Consider the following 15,284-nt stretch of genomic DNA (forward strand, 5'->3'; position numbering starts at 1 on the left):
AGGGGCCTGAACAGATTGTTCAGGGAAGTAATGAACGAACAGAGGATCTTATCCAAGCCTTCCCAGTATAAAAGGCGCTTCCTAACTCAGGTCAAATTGACAAACACGAAACCATCGCCTGGAAGGTAGTCCAAGACCTGCAAACCAAGGTAGCACAATACGGGTTATATTCTCCTCAGGTCATGCAGATCATCAGGATATTAAATACTGACCTACTCTCCCCATTCGACATTAAACATCTAGGTCAAGTATTATTTCAACCAGTACAATATACGGTCTTTGAGGCCAATTGGAGAAGAATGGCTGAGAGAGCTGCAGCCAGAAATATGCAGTTAGCCCCAACTGACCCCAGATACGGAGCTCCAGCAGATGCTCTACTGGGAGCCAATGCTTTCGCTGACCCCGATTTTCAAGCTACATGGCACCCCCAAGTTCTTGAGCAAGCCCAAAAGATTGGCGTAGGAGCTCTATTAAAGGGCATAGATATGGCTGCCCCAAAGACACGGTATGTGAAGATTTATCAGGGGCAGAAAGAACACTTTTTATCTTTTGTAGAGAAAGTTGCTGCAGCCCTTGAAAAACAGGTCGAAGATGAAAACCTGAGACAACTACTATGTGAGCAGCTGGAAAAGACAATGCCAATGAAGAATGTAGAAAAATCATAAATTCCATGCCAGGGGAGCCTACACTAACAGAAATGATAGAAGCATGCTCTAAGCTAGAATCTGAAAGCTATAAGTCTGCTCTGGCCACAATTCTACGGCCTATTCAACCCAAAAATGCTGACCCGGAACCGAAAAGACAACATAAGAGGGACAATAGACAAAGACAGACCAGACAAAGAAGAAACAAGGATAACAGGAGACCTGCTCGCTGCATAAGATGCGATAAGCCAGGCCATTCTGCGAGATATTGTGAATCCTTGTATCTTGCCAATCGTCGACCCCTGACACGTTTGGGAAACTTCCCCAGGAGCACAATGGGGATGTGCGCTCAGACAGAAATGTTTCCCCAGGGCATGATACCAACCCAGGCTTACTCAGCCAGGACAAAGGGATCAGCCGGGGTGGATGTATGCACCGCAACAACAGTCGTCTTAGAATCCTGTCGGGTCTATAAGATTCCCTTGGATGCGTTTGGGCCTCTAGGACATGGGCTAAGTGCATTATTGGTGGGAAGATCTAGTACCACCATTCAAGGGATCTTTGTTCACCCAGGAGTTATTGACGCTGACTTCACAGGACAAATTTGTGCGATGATTTCCACCCCCCCCCCCCCCCCGTCACAATACCGGAAAAGACTCGGATCGCTCAACTTGTACCCTTCAAATCAAGTGTCCCTAAGGCAAAACAACAGAGTCGTGAAAGTGGTGGCTTTGGTTCCACAGGACTTCCGCAAGTTTACTGGACTGCGGATATCTCCAGCCAAAAGCCACAGATGACTTGCACCTTAATATTGCCAGATGCCCAGCCGTCCAGGATTCAGCTCCGAGGTTTGATTGACACAGGGGCTTATGTGACAATCGTCTCCTTCTCCGCATGGCCTCCTACATGGCCTTTAGCCCCCGCGGGGTCAGCCATTGCAGGACTGGGAGGAACCACACAGTTATCGAAGCGAACGACCTGTGGTGGTAAAGAACGCAGAGGGTCAAACAGCTACAATTCGGCCCTATGTCACTACAGCTCCACTCAACCTCTGGGGGCGGGATGTCTTGGCGGCCTGGGGAGTACGTATCGGGACAAATTTTTGATGGGGGCCACTGTACTGAAGGGCGCACAATATCCTACGTTGCCTTTGCGATGGTTAGCAAACAAACCCATCTGGCAACCCCAGTGGCCCCTACCAAAAGAAAAATTAGTCGCCCTTCATCAACTAGTTAAGGAACAATTACAACAGGGACACCTTGAACCTTCTACCAGTCCCTGGAATATGCCTGTCTTCGTAATTAAGAAGAAATCAGGAAAATGGAGATTGCTACAAGATCTCTGAAAAATCAATGCAGTAATGGAAAGCATGGGGGCATTGCAGCCTGGTATGCCCTCACCCACCATGATTCCAGCAGGGTGGGAAATCCTGATCATTGATTTGAAGGACTGTTTTTTCACGATCCCCTTACATCCTAATGACAAACCAAAATTTGCCTTTACTGTACCTGCGGTTAACAACACTGAACCTGCAAAGAGATATCAATGGAAGGTCCTACCTCAGGGCATGAAGAACAGCCCGACTATCTGTCAATGGTACATTGCTCAAGCTTTGTCCAGAATCCGTAAGCAGTTCCCTGAAGCATACTGCTACCATTACATGGATGATATCCTGGTAGCAGCATCCACCCAGGACGAGCTGCTGAAGATATAGCCTCGGCTACTCGCTGCTCTGCATTCTTATGGATTGCAAGTGGCTCTGGAGAAAGTTCAACAGCATCCTCCTTGGAGATATTTAGGAGTCAAAATTTTGGACCAAACTATACAACACCAAGAGGTGCAATTCTCGAGTTCTATTAAGACCTTGAATGACGCTCAGAAACTGATGGGCGTCATCAATTGGTTATGTCCCTATCTAGGGCTAACCACGGCGCAACTTGCGCCGCTCTTTAATATTTTAAAGGGGGACCCTGAGTTGAATTCACCTCGAAAATTGACTCCTGAAGCGCGACGGGCACTAGAGGAGGTCCAACAGGCCATTTCTGCTCGTCAGGTTTACCGAATAGATCCCTCCATTGATATTACCGTTTTTATTACCACTCCAGATTCTCATCCAACAGGTATCATTGGCCAATGGAACAAACAGTGGTCTGACCCCTTGCATATTCTGGAATGGGTCTTTTTGCCGCATCAACCAAAAAAGACAGCATCTATGTTATTTGAATTAATTGCTTGTCTGATAATCAAATGCCGTCAGCGCTGTTTACAATTGATGGCAGCAGATCCTGCAACAATTGTTCTGCCAGTACAGCAGGAATACTTTGAGTGGAGCCTTACTAACAGTGCTCCTCTCCAAAGTGCGCTGGAAAATTTCTCAGGACAAATTGCATACCATCTGCCTAGCCATAAATTGCTGCAATTGGCAAGACCGACAAGCTTTACCTTGCAGCCAAAAAATAGCTGAGTGCCAGTACAAGGACCCACCGTCTTCACTGATGGGTCTGGGAAAACTGGGAAAGCTATTGTTACCTGGAAGGAGGAATCTGAGTGGCAGGTGCTGGAAGGCCATGAGTCAGGCTCAGCCCAGTTGGTTGAACTAAGGGCTGTTGCCATGGCCTTTCAAGGGTTCTCGCAGGTACCTTTGAATTTGGTCACCGATTCTGCTTATGTGGCAGATATAACGCAACGCTTAGATTGTTCACTTCTGAAAGAAGTGAATAATGCGACTCTGTTTTCTCTGTTAAAAACCTTATGGTGTGCAATTCAAGATCGAGTTCACCCATATTACATCCTGCATATCCATAGTCATACTAATTTGCCAGGCTTTATAACAGAAGACAACGCCAGGGCTGATATGCTAGCTAACCCTGCATGGGTAGCATCTCAGCCTGATAAAATCGCACAACTGCAGAAACAGTTCCATGTAACGCCCACTGAGGCTCAGGACATTGTCAGCGCTTGCGCTGACTGCCACGGACTTGCGGCACCTCTGCCATCAGGGGTAAACCCCAGAGGCCTAAAAGCCCTGCAGCTTTGGCAGACGGATGTAACGCGTATTCCTGAATTTGGCAGGTTTAAGTATGTGCACGTGTCTATTGACACTTTCTCCTCAGCTATGTGGGCAACTGCTCATACTGGGGAGAAAAGTCGCGATGCCATTGCCCATTGGAAACTCGCTTTTGCGGTCTTGGGCGTGCCTTTTTCTATAAAAACCGATAATGGCCCGGCCTACGACTCACAGAAGACGCGGCAGTTTTTACAACTATGGGGTGTAAATCATACTTTGGGTATTCCGCATTCTCCTACTGGCCAAGCCATTGTTGAACGTGCTCATGGCACCTTGAAGCGTGTTTTAGAAAAACAAAAAGGGGGAATGCATGGAGAAACCCCACAGAGTCGCCTAGAAAAAGCGTTATACACAATTAACCATCTTACGGTGCCATCAAATTCAAATAATCCCATTATTTTGAATCACTTTCTTTCGTTGCAGTCTTCAGGCGAGACGCACCTGCCCCGAGCGAAAGTCTGGATACGGGACCTACTCACTAAGACGTGGGAAGGCCCATATGAGCTTATTGCTTGGGGTCGTGGGTATGCTTGCGTTTCCACAGATACTGGGATACGATGGCTACCCGCAAGATATGTCCGCCCTGACCTGCAACATCAGAAACAGAACAGGCAACGTCCGAACAATGGCCAGAACAGAGATCATCAATCAAATGACCCTTCTAATGGAAATAATGACATCGGCCATCAACCTGTTCCTTCCACGAGTAGAGACTAAATTTCAAGTCTCCGTCAGAGTCAGAATGTTAGAATTAATAACTAAATGTATGACTGGTTTGCTATATGTATCTCCCATGGTATTGCTGAAAAATCTCCCTGCTTGATTTAAACTAATCTTAAAACAAAAAGGGGGAATTGTGGAGAAACCTTTTGGCTGCTGCAGCATCCTGTGAAAGTTCTTTCCCTATGCAGGCTAACTAAGAAACACCTGTAGCTCGTTACACTGGGAAAGTTACCTTGAAACAGGTGCTGTAGCATTCAGCCAATCACTCTGGGAGATGGATGGTCAAGTGACCAATAGCCTTGACCCATCTAGCAAACCACGTGACTCCTGACTATTTAAGGCAGGGCATTTACTCCTAAGGGCAAGGCATTTCCTCCTGAGCCTTGGAGGAGTGTGGGCATTCCTTAGAGTAGAGCCTAAAGCCTTTGCATTAGAACATTGGTCTGCTTGGAGCCACCTGAAGCCTTCCAGCTGCGACACATATGCATCCTTGGGGTCAATAAAAACTTCAGCTCTTCGAAAAAACGTTTTACCTCAGAGTCACCTAAAGGAGTCGTAGGCAAGAACTAACATATCCTGAGAGTTTTGGCCAAACTGGCGAGATAGCCTTGCACTAAAATGAACAGCTTCTGACTGATTCTCTCAATAAAGCTTAAAACTAGCTTATGAAATCTTAAACTTTACATTTTCTACTTCAGGGATTTTAGCTATTCTTGGAAAATCGTGTTGCTCACATTAAATTAGCAGCAAACAACTAAATAGAATCAAAGAACGGTTAGGGTTGGAAGGGACCTCAAAGATCACCTAGTTCCAACCCCCCTGCCATGGGCAGGGAAACCCCTCCACTACACCAGGCTGCCCAAAGCCTCATCCAACCTGGCCTTGAACACTTCCAGGGATGGGGCATCCACAGATTCTCTGGGCAACCTGTTCCACTGCCTCATCACCGTCAATGTGAAGATGCTCTTCCATCTAATCTAAATCTCCCCTCTTTCAGTTTCAATCCATTGCCCCTTGTCCTATCACTACACGCCCTTGTAAAAAGTCCCTCTGCAGCTTTCCTGTAGGCCCCCTTTAAGTACTGGAAGGCTGCTATAAGATCACCCCAGAGCCTTCTCTTCTCCAGGCTGAACAGCCCCAACTCTCTCAGCCTGTCTTCATAGCAGAGGTGCTCCAGCACTTGGATCATTTTCGTGGCCCTCCTCTGGACCCGCTCCAGCAGCTCCATATCCTTCTTGTGTTGAGGACTCCAGAGCTGAACACAGTATTCCAGGTGGGGTCTCACGAGAGCAGAGTAGAGGGGCAGAATCACCTCCCTCGACCTGCTGGCCGCGCTCCTTTTGATGCAGCCTAGGATACAGTTGGCTTTCTGGGCTGCCAGCGCAAATTGCCAGCTCATGTTGAGCTGCTCATCCACCAGCACTCCCAAGTCCTTTTCCTCAGGGCTGCTCTCAATCCATTCTCTGCCCAGCCTGTACTTGTGCTCGGGATTGCCCTGACCCATGTGCAGGACCTTGCACTTGGCCTTGTTGAACTTCATGAGGTTCTCACAGGCCCACCTCTCCAGCCTGTTGAGGTCCCTCTGGATGGCATCCCTTCCCTCCAGCGTGTCCACAACACCACACAGCTTGGTGTCATCTGCAAACTTGCTGAGGGTGCACTCAATCCCACTGTCCATGTCACCAACAACCATGTTAAATAGCACTGGCGCCAGTACTGACCCCTGAGGAACACCACTCGTCACTGGTCTCCACTTGGACATTGATCCGTTGACCACAACTCTTTGAGTGTGATCATCCAGCCAATTCCTTATCCACTGAGTGGTCCATCCATCAAAACCATGTCTCTCCAGTTTAGAGATAAGGATGTCGTGTGGCACAGTATCAGATGCTTTAGATAAATCCAGGTAGATGATGTCAGTTGCTCTTCCTCTATCCATCAATGCAGTAACCTCATCATAGAAGGCCACCAAATTAGTCAGGCAGGATTTGCCCTTAGCGAAGTCATGTTGGCTGTCACCGATCACCTCCTTATTTTCTATGTGCCTTAGCATGGTCGCCAGGAGGATCTGCTCCATGATCTTGCCGGGCACAGAGGTGAGACTGACTGGCCTGTAGTTCCCTGGGTCTTCTTTCTTTCCCTTTTTAAAGATGAGGGCCAAGTTTACCCTTTTCCAGTCATTGGGAACTTCACCAGACTGCCACGACTTCTGAAATATGATGGATAGTGGCTTAGCAACTTCATCTGCCAGTTCCCTCAGGACCCGCGGAGGCACCTCATCAGGTCCCATGGACTTGTCCACCTTCAGGTTCTTTAGATGGTCTAAATAAATATAGGTCTACTTTCATGTATAAATGAAAACCTTCTAAGGATTGTTTTGATGTCCATATTCCTCCCTTCCTTCACTACGTGCTACTTTTGGTTCTGGGTCGTCTTCTCAGACGACAGCAAAACATTTCCTTCCTCTGCACCCACCTGATACTAAGCTCCTGGAAATTGTAATTAGGACTTTTAGTCTCCTCTCTTATTTTCTCACTTGCTCCTAAGCCCCATATTCCCTCTAGTGCCAGTCTCACCAGACCCTTTGTCCCTTTCTAATCCTCTCAACTCTTCTGGCCTGGCTTTTCTCCCTTCAGTGGAGTAGGACAGCCTCCTCCTCTGTGCTCAGTGGATGCCACCCAGAAGAACATTTACAGTAGAAGAAACAGCCATCTTTCTGCCCACACAAGTGTGCGCATCAGAGCATCTGAGAAGTGCTCTTACTGAAAAACATGACCTGAGCATCGTGACACCATGAAAGAAAATGCTGAATCACTCTGTAGGCAGAGCCAAATACGGAGACATTATACAGGCTTATTAAAGACAAATTCCTGACTGCACCCCTCTTTCAAAGGACAGAAATTTTAGGACTGTTCAAAAAAGTTCTCAGAAATTCTCTAGCATTATTTTTGCAGTTGACTCAAATCACATTGACAGAGACTTTGATCAAAAGTTACTCCCGAGGTGCATACCGTGACGAAACATCTCAGTACAAATGACTTAAAGGCTGGCAAAAACATAAAATAGGGTCTTGTAACAGGAAGTGTGAGCAACATAGATGTTGTCATGTATTGTCCTGCACATATTTCTTGAAATGCTTAAAAAGGTTCCCAGATTTACAGTTTGGTCATCAGAGGAAGACTGTTGAAATCTGTGCTATTTATATACAGTATGAAGATCAGGTTTCTGTACTTCATGCAGAACCCAAACAACTACAAACTCATTAGAGAAGTCTCAGCATATAGCATAATTATCAGTGGCATAAACAAAGGAATAAAAGAATGCCAACTTTGTGCTAATAAAACCAGATAATTTAAAAGTACTTACAGAGCGACAAAGAAATTGAGTCTGGTATACTCTGTTATTGTCAAGCCAGCCCTCTTGAAATAAACGAAAGTCATTGCCAGGAGATACTGTTTTAAAACATAAAATGAAATATCAATATGTTATTTCAGTACATAATTTCCTAAAATGCTTCACACATTGATCTTGCACCAAGATATCTTGATCTTTTTTGTCAATAAGGAAAGCATAAATTGAGTTTCTTGAAGCTTCCATATGGACACATTAGAAAAAAATTACGGTCTGTATTTCCATTACAGAACCAAGCGAGTAAGGGCAGATTTTTCACTCAATACATGTTCTAATAACTAAGGAGGAAACAGACTCACTTTGTCTGCAATTTTACAGCAGCGGTCCATCCGAAGGAAGTCTTGGATTAGATCATCATCTGCAACAAAAGCAAGCTGTAGCATTTCAAACAACAACATTGTTTTTGTTACCAAGTATTTGTGAATAAGTAAGAGACGGTCCTTTTATTAAACCAAATAAAAGGACAGAAGCTAGACCCAGCAGTAGAGAACAGAGAAACTGAGGAGAGAAAGAGATGAGGTATGAAAAAACTTAAGTGACAACAGAAGAGGAGCAGCCAGAAAGGCAATGCTCACTTGCTTATCTGTGGTCAGGGCACTGCTGTCTGTGAACACGTACTGGAACAGAATTACACAAACTCTCAGATTCACTCCTGATTTCAAGGTTCAAATAAAAACCAAGTCTAGTCTTCCACTATTCCTTAATCTCTTCACTAAATTAAATAGATACAAAACTCTACATGAGAGACACACAAATACAAGAGATGCTACAACTCCTCAGATTTTCTTACCATTTCTATTCTCTTAAGCATTTAAGATTAAATAATAATAAGCATTTATGCTTATTCCCACGGTCAATAAATGTTTATAAGACCGGGGTCCAGCCTTTTTGAAGCCCCGTGTCAAACAAGACATACATTGTTTTACATGTTATTTGATGAAATACAAGAGGAAATAGAAAGGGAAATGATCACAAAAGGAAGTTAGCATAACACGTTGGCTTCATTTGTAATTTAAAAAGATACTCTTCACCAGTTTGGTACTCCTTTTTGCACTTCTAATTTAAGCATTAGATATTTACACACTGAAATAGAATAACAAAGTATGTGTAGACAAAGACATGGCTGTTAGTATCCATATGAAAAGCACTCCCCGAATCATTGAGTTTAGAAAACACACTTGCTTAATAGTTTTCTACTACTCAGTCAATACATCGATATCTCTCATTATTGACCTACCAAATAATTGAAAGAAAGCGGTCATCTCCTGAGCAAGTATCATCTCAGTAAGTAAAGGCTCCTGTTAAAAACAGAAGAAGAAATTAACTACAAAAATAGTCAGTGTGAGCAATAGTTCTCTATTTTTCAGCCTTGAAAAGAGAATACTTCAGGGGCACCTAATAGCTTCCTTCCAATACCTGAAGGGAACCTACAGGAAGGCTGGGGAGGGACTTTTTACAAGAGTGTCCACTGATAGGACAAGGGAAAACAGGTTTAAGTTGAAGGAGAACAGATTTAGATTAGATCTTAGGAAGAAATTCTTCAGTACGAGGGTGGTAAGACTTTGGAATAAATTGCCCAGAGAGGTGGTGGGTGCCCCCTCTCCGGAGGTGTTCAAGGCCAAGTTGGACAGAGCCTTGAGTAGCCTGATCTAGTTGAGAGGCGTCCCTGCCCATGACAGGGAGGTTGGATTAGATGATCTCTAAGGTCCCTTCCAGCCTATGCCATTCTATCATTCTATGATTTTTCTTTTATTCAAATGAATAAAACCATTCAGACTAGGAAACAAGCTTCGGTCTTTTGGTTTCCCCCCCTACTGAAATACATAAAACTGCAATGATGATTGTGAAGTGCATGCATTCGTATTCTTTACATCTTCCTATCTGTATTCCTTGGCTTATCAATAAAAAGTGGCTTACAGTGTAAATCTTCATTCCCGCGGAGCTTTCCAGGGTCTGTGTGGGTTCTGTTCCCCATAACTCTGCCCTTTCAAAAACAGCCAGTGGTTCTGCAACAAAATTTTAGAAGATTAATATTTTTTTCTTTTCTCTCTCAAACGGTTATTACAGTTGAGCTGTTCAACGGGTATTGTGACTCTCTAACCCCTACTGGACCGGCCTCTCCCAGGACCCAGGGCTCTGCTCCGATACAGACCAGCTGCATAACCTGGGCTCAGACTCTGAGGAAACCAAAGCTGTGGAAAAAAGCTCTGAGCAGTCTGCAACTTTACTCTCCTTTCCTTGTCGGACTCTAGAAGGAGGTAGGATTGCTGAGATGGGGATGACTCAAGGGTTCAACTTGGAATCATGGAAAAACGTCACCGTGGAAAGGCTGATGGCTGGACACAGGAACAATAGGCAAACAGGACCGTACCTAACTCTAAATCCCCTGCGTGACATAGTGGGCCCCTAGAGCGGCTCTCAACTGTGGATATTATAACTGCAGTTTTAGAAGGCTGTTGAACAAGTCATCCAAGAACATCTGGAAGACTGTATTTTTCTCATTTCCAGGTAGCTTGCTGACATCAGGAGGCACTGTTCCACCACAAGGGGTTTAAACCAAGACATGTGGCATTTGCCTAGTCAGGGACGCTGGGGTTTACGTTGTACTTAATTCCTAATCCTTCCTATAGGTAGACATTAAATCAATTGAGCTACTCTTCGTCACTATACGTTATCACAGTTTGAATTTATATATACAATATAGAATGAGTAAGACCTGGGATTCTTACAAAATCTTATATTTGGAAAAAAAAAAAAAAAGATAATCTTTAAGGTCCCTTCCAACCCAAACCATTCTACGATCTTTGCACAGCTGAGGCCTTGTACAGCTCCCCAAGGGATTTTACATCTCAAGTGTGTTCCACTCATAACAATAACCAAGGAGCGTTTGCCCCATAATTGCTGTGTTCAATGGAGGCGTCTCGTACAAAGGCTCGAGGCACTATTTTGAGCAGATTAATGGGCAAAGATTCAATCACATAAAACAATTTCCACAATTAACACTTGAATTGTTTTCTACCCGTACCCCAGTCTTAAAAGGAAATCTTGTATGAACTCTACCAACAACTGAAACACACTTAAAGGAAAACATGAATTGTGATTTAATGTGTGTCCAAACTGATTGACACAACTGAGCAGCCTGCCCTCTCTAACCCAGTGCTCCCAACAAGAGCACTTCAACTCATGTCACACGCACTCTTTAACGCACACGACACACACCGGTATTTTTACTGTTTCTTCTAGCCCATCCTAACTGTTTGAAATAGGATTCGCAATTTCATTTATAATGCAAGAATAGTAATAAACACCTAAATAGACAAGAACACCACCCAAAATCTACCCTAGTAGATGCAGCTAATTTAAAGAGACTCAGAACATAAAGCAGTGGATATTTCCAGGAAGCCAAGGGACAAGACGTGAAAAGGAAACTACGGCAGTAAAAGCACAGTTCTTCCCATTCCTTCTCTCTCTAAATGCTTATTCCCACAATCAATAAATGTTTATAAGACTGGGGGTCCAGTCTTTTTGAAGCCCCGTGTCAAACAAGATATACATTGTTTTACATGTTATTTGATGAAATACAAGAGGAAACAGAAAGGGAAATGATCACAAAAGGAAGTTAGCATAACACGTTGGCTTCATTTGCAATTTAAAAAGATACTCTTCATCAGTTTGGTACCCCTTTTGGTAGTTTTAATTTAAGCATTAGATATTTACACACTGAAATAGAATAACAAAGTATGTGTAGACAAAGACATGGCTGTTAGTATCCATATAAAAAGCACTCCCCGAATCATTGAGTTTAGAAAACACACTTGCTTAATAGTTTTCTACTACTCAGTCAATACGTCGATATCTCTCATTATTGACCTACCAAATAATTGAAAGAAAGCGGTCATCTCCTGAGCGAGTACCATCTCAGTAATAAAGGCTCCTGTTAAAAAGAGAAGAAGAAACTAACTACAAAAATAGTGGGAGCAATAGTTCTCTATTTTTCTTTTATTCGAACGAAGCGTTTCAGTAGAGCTTGTATGTCAGGTGATCCAAAAATTAATTACAGAAGTACTAATTATTTAAGTCTTGTGCCCTAAGCCAACTATGTACATTTCTTTAATTCAGTTCTAATTTGGTAAAGCTCTTTTTCGGTGCAGCCCTTTCTGCAGAAATCTTTCCACCCAATATTTTGAAAAAAGGAAAAAAAATCATTTCTGGGAAAAGTTGCTTTGTCAGATCCTCATAGCCCTACAAACCTACTTAGATCTACCAAAAATCCCTCCCATTCCTCCTCTCCAATTTGTGGTTGTGTATTTTTACAAGAACATTAACAGAATTAATGCAACAGAACCATAATTAAGCCATCTAACATTAAAATTACAGACCTCTTTGGTTTTGTAACATATGGTTAGAGCCGTTAGGAATAAAAACTTACCCCTCAAGTGGGACATAGAATCATGGAACGGTTTGGGTTGGAAGAGATCTTAAAGATCATCCAGTTCCAACCCCACTGTCACTGGCAGAGACACCCTCCACTACACCAAGTTGCTCAAAGCCTCATCCCACCTGGCCTTCAACACCTTGAACGGGGATGGGGCATTCCCAACTTCTCCGGGCGACCTGTTCTGGTGCCTCACCACCCTCAATACGCTCACGCCCTAAGGGCATAACCAAAGAAACACACCTGAGGTGTTTGTAACTGTAACAATCAGTCAGATACCAAACGGCGTGAGAGGAGTGGCACTTTTAGACAGGAGCAAATGCATTTACTTCGTCAGCAGCTCCCTCCACAGAGCGCGGGGCCGGCAGAGGCCGGCTCACAGCAGCCCACCCGGCTCTCCAGCTCCTACGCGAACGCCACGGTGAAGAAAACAACAAAAATCCAAAACACGTCCAGAGCGAATGTGACGACGCTCCTTCGGCCCCCAGCAGGCCGGCCGGCAGCCCGCGGCGGCCGGGACAGCCACGCTCCGCCACCCACCGCCTCCACCGCTGCTCCCACCGACCTCGCCCGCCCGCCGCGCAGCTCCCGAAGGCGTCTCTCTCGACGGATCCTGGCAACCGCCCCAGCCAATCAGACGGCGGCGCGCTATGACGTGCCCTGCCCTCCTCCAACCGGCTGGGGGCGCTGGCCTGCCATGCTCCTGCGGAGCCCGCCCTGGGCCAGCCCCAGCCAATCCCAGCAGAGCACAGCCGCCGCTCAGCCAATCCCAGCAGGGCACGGCCGCCGCTCAGCCAATCCCAGCAGGGCACGGCCGCAGGTGCCAGGGCGGGGGCGGGAGGGCTTGGACCTTTCGTGGTCACCGGGAAGACGCACCGGAGGCGGCAGAGCGCGGCCCGCGGCTGTCGCGGCTCCGGGAAGTTCCTCGCTAACGCCACAGCGCCGGGCAATAACGCCGCAGCGCCGGGCAATAACGCCGCCCCGGCACGCGCCTGGCCGGAGCGTCTCACGGCGTCGCTTTCCCGTCGTGGCCCGTCACTCCCGCTGTGTCGGTACCGGGATACGTCTCCGTTCCACGGCGCCGCTTCCCCCTCGCATCCCGAGGCAGTGTTTGATGCAGCGGCTGCGCTGCCGCCGCCCTGGCGCCGGGCAAGGGCGGCGTGTGCCGTTCCGTACACAGAGAGGCCAGAGCACTAAAGCACAAAGGCTGCCATCTTCCCGAACTTAGTGCCAGGGTCACTCCCGTTAGGAACGGCAGATGGAATCAGGGATCACAACTGACAGTTCAACGCGTGCAGCTCCTTATGCCTGAATGGGATGCACCCAGAAGTGCTGACACCAGCCTTCTTACAAGGGCACACCATCATTTTGAGTGGCCACAGAGCTCAGGAGAAATTTCTCATGGCTTGAAAAGAAAAGCAGACAAAATGCAGCCACAAGGAGAATCCCGGGAACAACTGGGAAGGTTGTACAAATCTGCCTGGAAGCCATTTCCAGGCACACACAGTGACCAGGAGGCAAACGCCAAATGGTGCCTGACTGACCTGAGGGCCTCCTTAACGAAACAAATGTCTTGGTGGGCGAGAGGAGAGCCACGTGAGCTATTTACAGTGACTTCAGCAACGCACAAATCGTGACCTTGCAGCCAAACCGGAGATAAGCACGCTGAATGGACAGACTCCCAGCAGGGACAAGAACGGGCTGGATCACCGAGCTCCAACAGTTGGCATCACTGGTATGAAGTCCAGCTGGTGGCCAGTTACTGATGTCACTCCCTAAGGACATCCCAATCCTGTTCAACATCCTCAGTAACTCCCCAGGTCTGCATCAATGACTCAAAACGGGACAGAACGCACACGTAACAAGTTCACGTCAGCTCCAAATTAGGGAGAGCAGTCCGTATGCTGGAGGGTAGGGCTGCTATTGAGAGCATCTCAGCAGGCTCCAGAAACAGCCTGTCAGAATCTCAAAGCTCAAAGGAAAATGCAAAGTCCTGCACGTGGGATGGAAAAATCCCAGTACAGGCTGGGGACAAAGGGCCAGAACGCAGCTTTGCAGAAGAGAAGCCTGCATTCCTCCTAGTCAAGTGAAACATGAGGAAGCAGGGAGTCCTGTGGCAATGACACACAGCAATGTCAACTGCACGCTGATGTGTGTCAGCCAGAGTGTGGTCAGCAGGTCAAAGCAAGTGATTCGTCTCCTCTGGGCAAAACTTCTGAAACTGCATATGAGCACTATGTCCAGTTTGGGACAGCACAAGAAAGTCAGTGACATGGCGGAATAAATCCAGTGGAGGGCCAGAAAGGCAACGTATGGACTAGAGCATGTAACATAAGAGGAACAGCTAAGGGAACTAGGTGCCTTCAATCCTAAGAAGGGAAGGCTGGAGGGAGATTTTACGGCCATCTTCTGCTACTTTACGTCAGGGAAACTTCATACAACTTAAGGATGCGCTTCTTGTCCAGGGAAATCAAAGAGGCTATTGATGACAGGCTATCTGCAGTGCCCACACCATCTCTAACAAAACAGAGCTGCAGTAAGAACAACACAACAATGGGAAACATTACAGAAACGAAACAACAGCATAAGAGAAGGGTCAAGGTGCCATCACCTCTTGGCTTTTACTGAAGTAGGACAACTGGGATCATTCACAGAAATCTTGGTGGTTTCTTCTTTGAAGTTCTAAAACAGTCTGACTTTATTACAAAAGAAAGTAAACGCCTACACCAGGCATCTTGTCACTCCGCACTAAGCTCTGTTTTGCTCAACAGTACTTTAAAAGTGGTAGCCTAGTGGAACTGGCCCAGTGGCTCAGACAGCCAAGTGGAACTGTCCCCACAGTACATCAGGAGTGGGCGAAACCAAGTGGGTTGTCATCATGGCGTAGCCCTTGGAGCAAAGCTAGGGGCATGTAACTCATTTAATTCAGATCCACTATCTGCTACTCTATATTTCCAATGATATTTCCCAGAACTTCAGATTTTCCAGCATCAGAGAAGTGACT

General features: G+C 46.1%; 1 protein-coding gene and 1 non-coding gene across 4 annotated transcripts in view; both read right to left on the reverse strand.

Moving 5' to 3' along the window:
- The window catches only part of LOC104381363 (speedy protein A-like), a 29,210-nt gene that overhangs the window by 7,792 nt on the left and 6,134 nt on the right, over positions 1-15,284 (reverse strand). For 2 of the 3 annotated variants that reach the window (XM_086631821.1, XM_086631820.1), the window contains 3 exons: positions 9,083-9,143; positions 8,145-8,203; positions 7,801-7,886 (listed from right to left, as the gene is read on the reverse strand). In XM_086631821.1, coding sequence (XP_086487947.1) covers positions 7,801-7,886; positions 8,145-8,203; positions 9,083-9,143 — 206 coding nt within the window. Of the gene's footprint in view, positions 1-7,800; positions 7,887-8,144; positions 8,204-9,082; positions 9,144-9,762; positions 9,852-11,719; positions 11,824-15,284 lie in introns of those variants that run through there. The other variant, XM_086631819.1, reaches the window with a different exon arrangement.
- LOC147529313 (small nucleolar RNA SNORD53/SNORD92) lies at positions 15,088-15,165 on the reverse strand. The gene has a single exon (XR_015222056.1). It is a non-coding gene; the product is annotated as a small nucleolar RNA SNORD53/SNORD92 (small nucleolar RNA).

The sequence above is a fragment of the Tauraco erythrolophus genome, chromosome 2 (genome assembly GCF_009769465.1).
Source record: "Tauraco erythrolophus isolate bTauEry1 chromosome 2, bTauEry1.pri, whole genome shotgun sequence".
Taxonomy (NCBI): Eukaryota; Metazoa; Chordata; class Aves; order Musophagiformes; family Musophagidae; genus Tauraco; species Tauraco erythrolophus.